The following is a 13,909-nucleotide window of genomic DNA, read 5'->3' as shown; positions in this document are numbered from 1 at the left end:
TCGCTCCTTTCCTCACCTTGGTCAAACCTAAGCTAATGAAATTTTGTTCGTGAAGTGCTTTTTGTCTTTCGCTAAATACCATTTGTGTATGTGGCTATGCGGATGGTATAGTGCAAACTGTAAACGTTCGAAACGTCTCATTTTTAAAATAGTAAAAAGAAAAGAAAATAATAATAATAATAATAATAATAATAATAATAATAATAATAACAACAACAAGAACAACATAAAGTTATAATAATTAGAATAATAATAATAATAATAATAATAATAAACAGAAATGTTTGGTTCCAGCAGCCCGTCAAACGTCTTTCAAGTATCTCTCAACAACACACACACACATACACAGTCACACACGCACACGTATACAAACACACATAAGACGTCAAATATACTTTCAAAAAAGTATAAAAAGTCAACTTCTTTTTTTTTTGTAGTTTGTAAAAGTTAATAGTTAACCAAAACAACACATTGATGAAAAATAAATCTTAATACTTGACAAGTTGCATAGTTTTGGTATTTGCTTTATCAGGCACCTCATCATCATGGTCACACCCTAATGCGGGGCATGTTTGGAGTGACCGCACTGCACTCTCGCTCACATAAATATTATCTCACCACTTTCCCCTCAGCTTTGTAGCAAAAATATATTATAGATTCTTTTTTTTTTTTTTTTCTTCAGAAAGTGCCACAGAAACTGCTCCAAGCTATAGATACCCCCTGGATTTTCAGACGGCCAAGTTCAAGCAGCCACCGTGTCAAGAGAGAGGCCCGTCGTTGTATGGGAGTCTGAGTGTAATACCGAGATGGAGAGAGTTCCGTCAAGTTCTTTCCCTCATCCCTTCACTTCACTGCACTCCATTTTCTTTTGGCCCAAGTCTTTACCATTAGGGCGCTGATCCCTGTTCCCTCCCCACCCTGGCCTGCAAGCCAAACTCAGTACTCTTTTCTGTCCTTCCTTGCTTGTTTGCTTGTCTTTGTCTGTATTATATTCATTTAAGTTTTATGAGCAGCCACACTCCTCCACAATCATGTTTTGGATGTCTTTCTTGACAATCTTCTGCTCCTCGTTGTAGTACAGCATGGACATGGCGCGGAGGCGCGTGGGGACACAGCACGACCTGATGCTAGTAAAGGGGCTGTAACCGCGCATGCGGTAGTGGTTGATGACAGTGGAATGAAAGGAAAGCGATGAGCCCGTGATGCTGGCCACATGGCTTGGGCACTCACCCTCACAGTAGTTGGCATGGTAGCCAGTCGGTGCAATGATCCAGTCGCTCCAGCCGATGTCTTTGAAATTGACGTAGAACTGACGCTTGCAGCACACACGTACCTTGCCATCGCACTCCAGGCCACGCTTGCGGCGCCGTTTCGTCCCGCTCTCATCCATCTGACGCACCACAGCCATCAGAAAGGGCCGGTGGGACTGTTCCCGTTCTCCTCCCCCTCCAGGCGTCACCAGGATCGGTGAAGCACGGGCATCAGCACATGTTGGGCATGAAACGCGCAGGTTCAGTGCACTTATGCCCTGTTCCAGCAGAGACTGCATGCTAGATGCTATGGGGAAAGTGTGCCAGCCACTACGTCTGGTGTCGACTGACTTCTCGGCCACCAGCTTCTCCCCAGAGTCGGGCTGCTGCAGGAACAGACGGATGGGGACGGTCGTGCGGGTGCGGTTGCCCTTTGGAAGCCGTAGGAAGATCCAAACATTGGCTTGCTCCACCACAGACATCTCGTAACCTTCTTTGGAGATGAGGAAGTTTATCAGACCTGGGGTTTCACCTGAGAAAGGAAACAAGAGAAGCAAAAAAAAAACCAGGTCGTTAGTTTAATTAGCTATTTTTGAATGAATGGACAGCTGTTTAATTCTGTTGACTTGGAACCAACCACATCAAAGTTGTCACTGTCTGGGAGTGGTAACTTCAGTCGAGTGCTTGTGCTTTGTAGTTATGACAGTGACGCCACCATTCAGGACTGACCAGCTCACCAGGATTTGAGCAACAACCATCTTTTTAAATGACACCCCTTTTCAATGAATCAAAGGCCAGACTTTGAATCAGTTCTAAACACTTTATACACACAAACACACACAGACACACAAACACACGTCCTTCCTTCCACTCAACTCTGCCTTGTCTATCCCACCTTGAAATGGAAATAACCGAGTGTACCTACACATACAGTACAGCTGAGTACAGTTACACATGACGGCCGTGACAACCTGCAGTACATGGTGTCCAGCTGTGGGCCTCGATGTGGCATGTTTTCAACAACTCGCGCTCTCTCCGCGGATCAGAGAAAGAGTCTCACACTGGCTTTGATCCACTGCATTTCACAGACATAGCCGAGGTCTCTGGAACATTTCACTTTGTGGATCAGTGGCCAAGATTTAAATGAATTCCCTCCACTTACTGAGACAAATCTTAAGAAAAAAAAGACTTTCGTCAGGAGCTCGAAGCTGTCGCAGGATGATATGTCTGGCTGTAAATTATGAGTTCTGTTCCAGGGTCTTCCAAAATCACTTGTAAACTGACACCTCAGCAAATCTTATAGTAACACACGGCGGTCTGTGCCGGTTTGGTTTTTAACTCGGGAGTTAAATATACACCCGGTTGCCGGGATAGTTGTACATCTACGTGGATGAAGTGTGGATGAACATTATTTAATCCAATCTCTATTGTACACTGTTGCATATTTATAGGATTACGACACCATAACAATGATGTCAGTTTGTGTGTGCGTGTGTGTGTGGGTATGTGTATGTGTTTACACATCCCAAGTCCCATCTGTCCAAACACAGAATCGCTTCATGAACGGAGTCTAAAAATAATGGGCTTTTCCAGCATCGGCTAGCTCATTGTTTCCTTTTTAATCTGCGGTCTATGAAAGAACGGCACGTCGTTAGCTTTCAGTAAGTTAAGTAAACCCACCTTAAGCTTTTTCCTCAGCAAGAGCTTGGGCCTACACATAGAGAACTACCCCCCACCTGGCTGCGTAGGAGAGCGCATGGAAGTAGGCTCGCTCCGCGTGATTCTCAATACATTTGTGAGAGAGAGGGAGAAAGAAAGAAAGAAAGAAAGAAAGAAAAAACCTCTGAGCTGAAAGACGTACAATAATCCCTCAACAATAAACACCGGTGTAACCACGAGAGTGTAGTTTGCACAGCTGTCCCCCACACAAAGATGGAAAATAACATTTACACATTCTTCTCCTTCCTACACGCCCCCCAACCCTCCAACACAATCCATGTCTTCAAACAGGGAGGAGGGAGCAATATAGGATCACCTGGCAACTTAAAGAGGTGTGTGATGTGTGTAGTGTGTGTGTGTGTGTGGGGGGGGGGTCGACTTTTCTTTAAACACGGCTTTGCTTAATGCATTCTCTAATCCTCATCTCTATCTAGTTTACCTTTAGGAGGAGGAGGGGGTGTGGGGGAGATCATGGTCTTTGATCTCCTTGTTGGCCTCCTGTCATATTGTGTGGCTTCTTACGACCTGGTGCACCAAACCCGAAAAACAAATTTCACTGAGGTTAGGAAAGAAAATAAATAAGACAAATAAAAAACCTCCGAACTCTCCAACAGAGAGGTTGTAAGAGGATGTAAGGATCCGCCTGTCTTGTGGACGGTCTTTATGTTTGTTCTCCTCCTGGGGATGATTGTAATGAGTAGATGTGATTCGTCTTGAGCTAATTTGTTGACGGTACTGATTAAAGGAGACAGTTTCAGTCCGCGAGCAAAGACTTGCTTGATTGTTGCAAAGGGATTGCGGCTTACCGGGAGGGCTTGGGGAACTCGCTGGATCACTAATGACAAATGCTTTGACGTGCATGTTTCCGGTTAAGGTCTGGGTTAAGTGAACAACTCGACCCACACATCTGACATTTTGCAAAGGATAACCTCAAAACGACCAAGGCTGCACAGCCTTGACACCAGAATCAGAACCAGAAGAGCAGACATCATCATACAGAGACTACACAGCTTTCCGTTTAAATCAGAAGTGCGACCTATTTTATTCTTTCACCAGCCGTGAACTCAACTCAGCTATAAAATGCTATAACGATGTGCTGGTGTGTGTAAGTTGGCTTCCTTGACTGCAATACCAGACAGCATATTTCAAAATTAATGTGGTCGTGCCAACTATGAGAACAAATTTAAGAGACTAAACAACTCTGGTATGAGTGTATTAGAATGCCAAATTCAAGCAACCAATGAACAAAAGTAACACTGTCCATGAACTCACATTCTCCTTTTATGTCAGCTACATATTTCTAGGCCTTATTACTTTTTTTTTTATTTTTTTTTTTATTTGCTGTGAATGAAACTTTCCGCGAGGTCAAACTTGAAACTGAAATAAGCAACGGTATGAAATCTTTAAACAAAAACAAACAGATTCCTTTTTAAAATGTTTGTAATGCTGTCTCTTAAGTGTTTATAGACGCTATTGCATTAGCATTAGAGCTCAGAGCTAAGTCCTATGAATTGAGTGTTTACCTTCTATTCCCAATGAAAACCCCTATAAACCCAAATTCCATGCAGCATTTTGTTGAACCTTTAGGACCCCTCGGCCTGGCATCCTCTCACTTGCTGCCATCATTCCCCCAGCTCTGATCCAAAGCTCAATATCCAATTCACGTCACTGACTCTGTAAGTGTTTATAAGAGGGAGACACTCTCGAATCTGACACTAATCAGACCTTAATGTGACAGAGTGATATAAATGACTTGCAATTGCCTGGAGTTCCACATGGGCTAAAAAACACTTAAGGTTGCTAGATGGAAAGGCACGATGTAGCCATGACTCATCGCTATCGCTTCGATCTTAATGATTATATCCGTTTCGGGATTAGCCTGCGACCATGCGTGCTCCCTTCCTGGATATAAGGGACAAACTGAACTGTTCGTCTGTTAAAGCTGGCATCTGCAAGCCATCGGCCAATCACACAAACAACTGTGGATCATCTGCTGTCAGTTACCAATGAGAGAAACGGCTTCAATTACAACTCACGTTTGTTTAAAGCAGAAAAGCGGGCATGTGTTTGAAGCAGACCTGGGTCTAAGCTAATGTCTTCGAGTCCAAACAAACAACAACTTGTGTAGATCTCAACACACATGTTGTATTGAGATATACTAATTTTCCTTGAAGTACAAAAAGGGAATTAACTAAAGTACTTTTTTTTTTTTGTAACTGCAATAGCTAGTTATTAGCATCCTTAAAAAGTAAATCAACTTAAATATTCCCTTATGGGCAATAAAAATGTATTTTATTCAATGTTCCTTGCATCTATCCATCTAGGAACATCTGTAGTCCAATTAGGGACCATGGAGACCAATGGTGACCATTGTATTTATTCCTATTTTGTACGACCATGGTAGGACCTCTTGTCAACATTCTCTCTCTCTCACACACACTCACACACACACATGCTTATTTATTGTTATCTAATCTGATCTTATCTTGTTAAAGTTTAAGCTTGTTTGAATTGCCATGCTAGCAAACATTACGTTAAGTTCAGCCTTTATTAATCACATATAGATAACTGCACATTGAAATTCTTTATTCTTTGCATATCCCAGCTTCTTGTTATTAGGCTGGGGTCAGAGCACAAGGTCAGCCATTACACGGTTATGGGGGTTTGCGCAAGGGCCCAACAGTGGCTCGGACCCCCAACCTTCCAATCAGAAACTCTGAGCCTTACTGAACATACTGAACCACCACCTCCTAATTTTTGCATATTCTAGTTAAGAACCTGGGGTCAAAGCACAGGATACAGTGTCTCTGAAGTAGATGGGGTTAAGGGCCTTGCTCAAGGGCTCAACATTGGCTCAATTTGGTGGTGCAGGGGCTCGAATCCCCGACCTTCTGATTAGAAACCCAGTAACCTACAGCCTTAACCGGTTGAGTCGCCACATTGAAACATTAGCAATAACTCTGTATTACTACAACAAGCCCTAGCTAAGGTTTTCCAATCTTTCTTCATTTCTTTATAAAAGAGGCACTAATTGGCCATCATAGCTTGGCTTAGGAGTTTACACTCTATATGGGTAAGGGCTCAGTGCGTAAGGCATTGGACTACGGTTCGGAAGATCCCAGGTTCAAACCCCACAACCACCAAGTTGCTATTGTTGGGCCCTTGGGCAAGGCCCTTAACTCTCAACTGCTCAGATGTGTAATGGAAAAAAATGTAAGTCGCTCTGGAAAAGAGTGTCTCCAAAATGTAAATGTATTTGCTTTGACTTAAGTAAAGCTGTTTTTTTTTTCCCCCAAAGAATTTGGGGACTTTTATATCTCTTGTTTTCTCATGGATGCTCCAAATTCTTTAGCTATATATGTCTGCAGTATATATGGCAGTGCATGCTGGACATTCCATAAATACTGTATTTATGGTAATACTTATATTTCATGCATTTAATCAACTCAGTCTGAAGTATAGTAAAATATGCATTACATTACAATACAAGATGTTGTTGGCTCAAGGGAATGAAGTCTAAAGCTTGAAGCGGTCTTCTTCCAATTAACTAATTTCCTATATGTTTTTTTTTTCCCATACATATAATCCACTAGCATATGTTGATTATAGGAACCTAAACTTACCAGCTGTCCTGGTGACGCACTAATAGGGATGCTTTTGTAATAGTTACAGTCACAAATGCTTGAAATGCAGGATATTGAGGTATCATGAGAGTTCTTAAATGACAAAACCGCCATGGAAAAAGAGGAACTGCACAAACGGCATTAGTGTTGAGTCACATCAGCGTTTTTATGACACATCAGCTCCCAAGGGTAAAAGAAGCATGCTTGAGAAACACACGCAGAGCCTAAACAGTGCACACACATCGGCTATGTCTCATTTGTCATTATATTCTTCGAAGTTCAGGGTAGGCAGAAGGTTTGTGTACAGTCTCTGTGCATTAGTGAGGAATGTTATAAATGTTCCTCATCATACAAGAGCTACAGCTCTAAACCCGAGTTCCCAAGTCCTAAACGTTTTATTTTAATCTTGCCATCACCAAAGATTCTGTATGGGAAAATATTCATAGGAGTCTGACTTTGTCACATCTTCAGTGGACAGCCCTTTGGAATGAGCGGCCGGTTTACAGATTGTTTGCTCCCTGGCATGAGTTTCACACAGGACCAGAATAGCTTCTGTAAACCCAAAGTCTTCGTTATCGTTGTATGTACTGTATGCGTGACATTAGACATAAAAGCCCTCTGTGTTATGAGACGCAGAGAAAGATAACTAACTGCACAATCGCTGTCATTTTCTTTGTCGATCTTTAGCGCTAAGCTAAGATTGATTGGCTCGCCGCTACGACAAAGTCATGGAGAAGCAATGCATTCCAAAGATATATGTTGGCAAAGCTCTGGCGTACGTCGCTCTTGTCAGCAGTGTTTACAAAATCTGCGAATTCCTGCAACGTCTTAAAAGGCACGAGCTTGTAACTGAACCTCCGGAGTCACGTTCGTACTCGCGTGTTCTTACACAAACTCACCAACGCAACTTCGAGGACATGAATTCAAACTAATGACAAACCAGTCCTTGAGATGTGTTTCAACAAATATATGAAATATTACATGAAAGCTTTAGTACTATAAACAGCACTGTGCTTTAAAAGGCAATAATTCACCGTAGTGTAAGCATACTGAAGTCCCTGCTGCCCTTACATGTAAAGTCCTTGTCTCTGGATACTGATAGCCACGCCGAGGTATTGTTTGACCTCGAATTACCTAGAAACCGAGAGGAGGAAATATGGGGCAATTTACAGCAGGAGAGAGAGGGAGAGATAGAGAATGTTTATGTTCATGTCTCCGTGTGAAATAATTATGATTTTGAAAGATTTAGGAGTTAAATGTTCACGAAAATGTCAGTGTTGTAACCAGCGGGTTTAATCGCTTGCTCTGAAACTCAATGCCAGTGAGGAATCAGTTACAATCATAACATTGGTCACTGCGGTCACTGGGGTGAGCATGTCAAGAGAGAGAGAGAGAGAGAGAGAGAGAGAGAGAGAGAGAATCTACATGAAACCTTTAATAAAGAACCCTCACACGCTCTATAATAGTTTAACATAATATTAAAATATTTATAAAATGTTAATCGTGCACTTTCCTGGACTAATCGTGCACTTTTCAGTTTTAACATGTAAAAAAATTAATAATAATAATAATAATAATAATAATAATAATAATAGAAAGCAAATGTGAATTGCACTAAACCGACATTTTGCTCTTTTTTTTGTGTGCGTATCCAGAAATACACGTTTTATTTTCACATCATTGCTTTTTTCATTTCTTTGCTCTTCCTCACACTCCAGATCCTCAACTGATGAGCTGCTCATTCACTCCATGCTCCTGCTTTCTGTGAATGGTGAGGGTCTTTCACACGATTCCTCAATGGCCTCCCCCCCTTGTGGTCGCTTCTGAGAACAGCTCGTATAACCCGGTATGTGTGCAAAAAGCTGGAATTCAGGCACCTCGTAAAGCTAATTCAGTTATACGAGTAAGGTAAAAGAACACAAGGTTCTCCAAGGTGAGAGAAAAACGTACAGGAATATGACCTGTCCAGTTGGTACCGTGTAATAAGCGCCACGTGGGATATTGATTATCTAACAGAAGATTTTACCGAAGGTCCGTCTTAGGCCGAGACGCTGGCGCGCAGATGCCGGCGGATGTCTGATCATCTGGGTCCAATTTCACGTCGCAACGTGAAGTAAAGCAGGCAGTGCAGCGCTGAATGGAAACGATTTGTGTTGAGTGGATGGGAATCATCGAGACAAGCCATCGTGCTGTACGTTTCAGTTTGGCTCTTACTGACGCCGTGGATTATATATGCATTCCGTCAATTAGTACAACTTATAATGTAAGATCTACAGCTTGTTCGGAGCTGACCGTGTGACTCTTAAAAGAGAAAATGCACTTGAGGGAATGATGAGAAGCTTCCTGACAACCTGGTTGCTTAACCCTTACACACACACACACACACACACACACATTCTTTCTTGTATTGTAAACACAGACTGTGTGTCACCTGTCCATCTATAAAGACCATGTCCATTATTTGCGCACATTTCCGCAGTTTCAAGTTTCGTTTTTTAAGAACAAATTTGTATTAGACTTCAGTTTAAGTAGGATGCCTTAAAGGGATGTGTCTTTTAAAGCACACTATTGTTCCAGCTTTGGTGTGGTACTTAAGTACTTCAAGGATCCCTGCAGAGTCTCCGCTCGTTTTAAAGCTTCGTGTAAACCCTAGGCGAAGATGAAGAAATTTCAGGTCTGTTTTGAAGTGACTCTTATTTGCACTGCTCTTATGTTTGCTCCTGTGTCTCATTAACTTTTCCATTGCTTCTTTGTGTCCCGATTTAATTCTAAACCGCATGTCAAGCTTAATTATAACCGAACGGTCGTTCACTTAACCAGGGAACGCACATAGTAGCTCTGCTCTCTGCCGTTCAGGAATGAGAAATCCGCCGAGCCCAACGGCACATCGTTTCTGTCATGTCGCTCCAACGCTTCTACAGTGTGACTCAGAAAGGAGCCCCGTGTTTCTTTGCATCACCGGTTTCAAGGCTTTTTTCGAACAGCACTCCGAGTCTAACAATGCTCCATCAGATCCTTTTGAAAACCCAGGAGCGAAAACCGCCAACTTTTTTTTTCCCTCTCCCGACTGCAGACGGCTCCTCGGGAAAGGCTGTCAGCCTGTAGGTAAGTGCCGTTTATGGCTGGGAAGCTCAGCGGGGTTTCCCTGATAATCAGCGATTCTATAAAGCAGCAGGACATTTCTATGGGAGACGAGGACGAGGAGGAGGAGGAGGAGGAGGAAGGCTGCAGCACATTTCTAGCTATTCTCTCCTCCTTTGAGGCAACAGGTTTTCCATACAAAGTTAAACTCCGGTCCTCTTATCCAGCTGTCCTTAGGTACAAGTTTGCTCATTCTAACTATTCACACACATGCGTGTACAAACATACAGTACAGTATACACACACACACACACACACAGACATACTCGGATAAGGACTTACCAGCTTCAGCAAAGGTGATAATTTCAGTCTGTTCGCTGTTCTCGGCCTCGAGGCGTCCGTGAGGCTCGTCGTCGATCAGAACGCTGCCGTCCTTGGCCACGCGGCCCACGTGGACCTTGCGGATGGCATTGAGCAGGGCAGCACGGGGCACGGGGTGTGTGATGTTGGGCCGATCCTGCAGGTGCAGCATGCTGAGGATGTGTCTCTTCACCGCCTCCACCACATCCTGCTGCGCCTCCTCCTCCTGCATTAGCGCCTCCGCGCCACTCCTCCGCAGCCGTGCCATGGCACAGGAAGGGCAGTCTGATGATGAAGAGGGTGAGGATGCCAAGGTGCCTGAGGTGGCCATGGCATTGAGAGAATAGGAGTGAGCCAGAAGCAGCAGTGCTACACTCAGAGCAGGCAAGAGCGTCATCCTTGGAGCAGGAGGTTGAAGAAATGATGCAAACTGACCACTAACGTGAATAAAATGTATATTTAAAAAAAAACAAAAAGAAAAAAAATACTTTTTCCTCTCGAGCAAATGTCCCTGCAGGAACTAGATGTCTTGTAGCTGTGGATGTGCTCAGTCTGACAAGGTTTGACAACGGAAAAAAAAAAAAAAAAAAAAAAAAGAAAAAAGTATCGACCTAAAAGTTTCAAAAAGTTTTACCTACTAAAATCGAGCAAAGGATTAAAAAAGGGTAATCCTTGATGCTAAAAAGAAGAGCTGCTGTGATGAGCGGTGATGAAGAGGAGGAATACTTCTGCCGGTTGCTTCACTTGAAGGTGCTCTGTCTCCTTCTCTCTCTCTCGATTTCTTGCTTCTGGGTCTCTGAGAAGTTTGGATGGGAAAGGCAGGCGTCTTGTGGACAAGCCCTGGGGAAGCAGTGTAGAGCTCTGGGACTGCTCACTATGCACGAGGTGAATTTACAAGTGGGCTGGGCTCTCTCTCTCTCTCTCTCTCTCTCTCTCTCTCTCTCTACACACACATACACACACACACACTCTGTCCTTCTCCCTCTTCTCAACTGTGACTCCACTTTCTGTCTTACTGTAATTATACTTCTCTCCCTCCCTCTCCTCTCCTCTCCTTCCTCCTTTCTCTCCCGCCCTCTTTTTCTCGCCCCCCCCCCCCCTTCTCACTTTTTTTTTTGGTGCATTCTATTTGTAGGGAACTCCCCCCCCCCCTCCCACGCCCCCCCAACACACAGTGCTTGAGCTCCACATACAGGGATTTTGCTAGGCAGACATGACACGTGATTTGTTAATGAGTGCTTACCTACACTTACGAGTCATCATGTCGTCAGATCAGACACCCCGTCGCTTGCGCACTCACATATCCACCAGTTTAGTCACACACTCCTGTAGCAGTGTGTGGGGGATTTTATTCACCTAGAGGGGAAACAATTCTTTTCATTTGAAGGTAATAACGAATAAGTCAGAGTCGTCACGTCGAAGAGTTTGCCCCAGGATAGCACATGTCAGAAATACTGTAACGCACTATTTATTACACAATTCTGCTGAGTTGTATTTCGCCTATTCAGAAAGCGAATCATCACTTCCTATATCATAATTTCTTTTACCCACCACAAACACACACACAACACACTTTGTTCAAAATTACTAGGACGTGCCCGGAAGGCTCACTTCCTGTTTAATTAGCCAAACTTGGACATCTGGGATCCTCAGCGTTACAAGCCGCCATCTGAAAAAGGGGGGGTGGTGTGTGTGTGTGTGTGTGTGTGTGTGTGTGTGCGTGTGTCTAAAAGTTAGTCAATTTATACATGTGAAGTCAGTTATAGGAGTCACCATGTGGAGCATATCACGTAGACATTCTCTCAGCTCTGCGTCTAATAACTCATTACTCATTCCACACGTCTGGTTCAGTTGGTCTTATAGTTAATAACGATTATTTCACTCATTATACATTAAAAATATATATATACTATTTGATTATTTAAGAGGGTAAATGTATTATTACAGGTGTGCATTTGTCGATCTGTTGGTCTGTGTATATCACATTTTCCCTTCGAGTACATTTTCAGTTCAAATATATTTCTATTAATAGCCTTAGTGATATATTACTATATATTAATAATAAGTATATATTATTTTTCTTAATAGTGTATTTTTTCTACTTAATTCAGAAACACCATTAATATGTTGAAAAAAAAGTCTTTGGTGAAAAAAAATCATATTACATGTACTGTAGAAGATTGCTCCCTCTTGTGGAACATGCTGCCTATTGCAGTATAATATAACAGTTCGATTCACTTTTAGGCTGATTTGAATACCGATTGTTAAGAGTTATTTAACATGGCACAATTATATATACAGTATATTGAAAAGGTTGAAAGCAAGTAAACAGCTAAAATGCAATAGCTCTGGAAGACTATTCACGTTAAAGAGAAGTGTAACCCTGTCATGAAGTGATGCAAACTTACCCCATTGGTACTGTATAAATATATTAATTAAAGAAGAGACAAGCTGTCTTGTTTGCAAGGTGTTCACCTGCTGTCTGTAATATAACATCCATTTTGTCTTTTGACAGTTTAAAAAATTAAAACACACAAACATCATCATAAACAGTTTACAGTTCAGTCATTCCTGAGAAGTGGGAGAAAAATGTTATTATATTGAAAAAAAGCAGAATTTCTAAAATGTTAATATATATTGTTGAACAGTAAAGTGTGGATTATCAAATCCTGTTTTGTAACAACCTCACAGTAGTAATTTTTGTACAAATGACCACCATTTCAGTGCATTACAGTTTGTTCGTCAAAACCATCAGACATTAAAAGATGTGTTTAAATTCTATTTATTTATTTATTTTAAAACATTGGTTATGTTTAATAACCAGGTGAAAAACTTTTTTTCTATTCTTATATAATTATTTCCAATAGTGAATTATTCAATCAATTCAACACAGCACCTTTTCCTTTAAGTCATTACCAAAAAGCCATCCTTGCTTTTTCCCTTAAAACAGTAAATTATATATCCTATTAAAAAAATTCTAATTATATTTTATAATTTACAATTTATTTTGAAAAAAATACATAAACAACAATTCCTACCTGAAGGTGTTGACATAAATATATTTAAATAAAAGAAATTCTGTTTGTTTGTTTGGGCAGCAGCCAGTGCGTTGCCAGTGGTGGTGTGATTATTAGCTTTTATGTCATGCTGTGTGCGTGTCACAGGCAATTATCAGCTTTTATGTCAGACATAGGCGTTCCTTGCCGACCCGTAACTACGGTATAGATGACCTCATTATCAACTTTAATGTCATACTGCGATCGTGTCACAATTGTGCCTCGCCAAACGTAACAGTAGGCCGTGTTGTCCGCGGCGAAAATGGGTACGTCAACCCAGGCTCAGGGCTACTGAGAGCCCGGACCAGACTGCAGAGCGCAGACAGCGACAGGGACAAACACTGGAGCAGCGTGAGGAGCGGCAGCAAGCTGACCACACACTCTATTCTCAGGTAATGATAGCAGGCAGGCGTCAGGATCTGCACTGGAAAGTAAATCTTCATGTACTACTTTGTAGATGGGTAACCTCTAGTAAGTTATAAATGAAGAGATCTTTGAAAGACATCAAAGGTTTTACAGATACAAAAGTATTACATTTTATTGTAAACATTTATGCAGCATTTAACACTTTGGAAGCAACTTCAAAACATTTTAATGTAAACATGTTTTAGCATTGAACTCATTTCATATTTTGAAAACCACTAAATTGTTTTTTAACCACTGAATTATTGTTGAATCAGCTTATAAATTTGATCATAATCTGAATTATTTCTGAATTTTACAAAAAAAAAACCCACAATATTATGTGCTGGACTTGTTTTGTTCTTAAGAATGAAAAAAAAACTGTAAATAATTACAAAATATCTATCAATGTTTGCTA

General features: G+C 41.7%; 1 protein-coding gene across 2 annotated transcripts; it reads right to left on the bottom strand.

Moving 5' to 3' along the window:
• Nucleotides 1-289: 289 nt before the first annotated feature.
• inhbaa (inhibin subunit beta Aa) lies at nucleotides 290-13,125 on the bottom strand. 2 transcript variants are annotated; one of them, XM_053493667.1, is made up of 4 exons: nucleotides 13,072-13,125; nucleotides 11,277-11,389; nucleotides 10,016-10,873; nucleotides 290-1,782 (listed from the first exon to the last, which is right to left on the bottom strand). In XM_053493667.1, exons 3-4 carry the CDS (start codon nucleotides 10,428-10,430, stop codon nucleotides 1,004-1,006), a joined length of 1,194 nt encoding a protein of 397 aa, XP_053349642.1. In that variant the 5' UTR covers nucleotides 10,431-10,873; nucleotides 11,277-11,389; nucleotides 13,072-13,125; the 3' UTR covers nucleotides 290-1,003. The 2 variants fall into 2 exon arrangements, with proteins under 2 accessions (XP_053349642.1, XP_053349640.1); XM_053493665.1 differs by lacking the exons at nucleotides 11,277-11,389; nucleotides 13,072-13,125 and having other exon boundaries at nucleotides 10,016-10,934.
• Nucleotides 13,126-13,909: the final 784 nt, after the last annotated feature.

Source organism: Clarias gariepinus, chromosome 4 (genome assembly GCF_024256425.1).
Source record: "Clarias gariepinus isolate MV-2021 ecotype Netherlands chromosome 4, CGAR_prim_01v2, whole genome shotgun sequence".
Lineage (NCBI taxonomy): Eukaryota > Metazoa > Chordata > Actinopteri > Siluriformes > Clariidae > Clarias > Clarias gariepinus.
The sequence above is the reverse complement of the archived record's forward strand: the minus strand, read 5'-3'. Positions and strand labels throughout refer to the sequence as shown.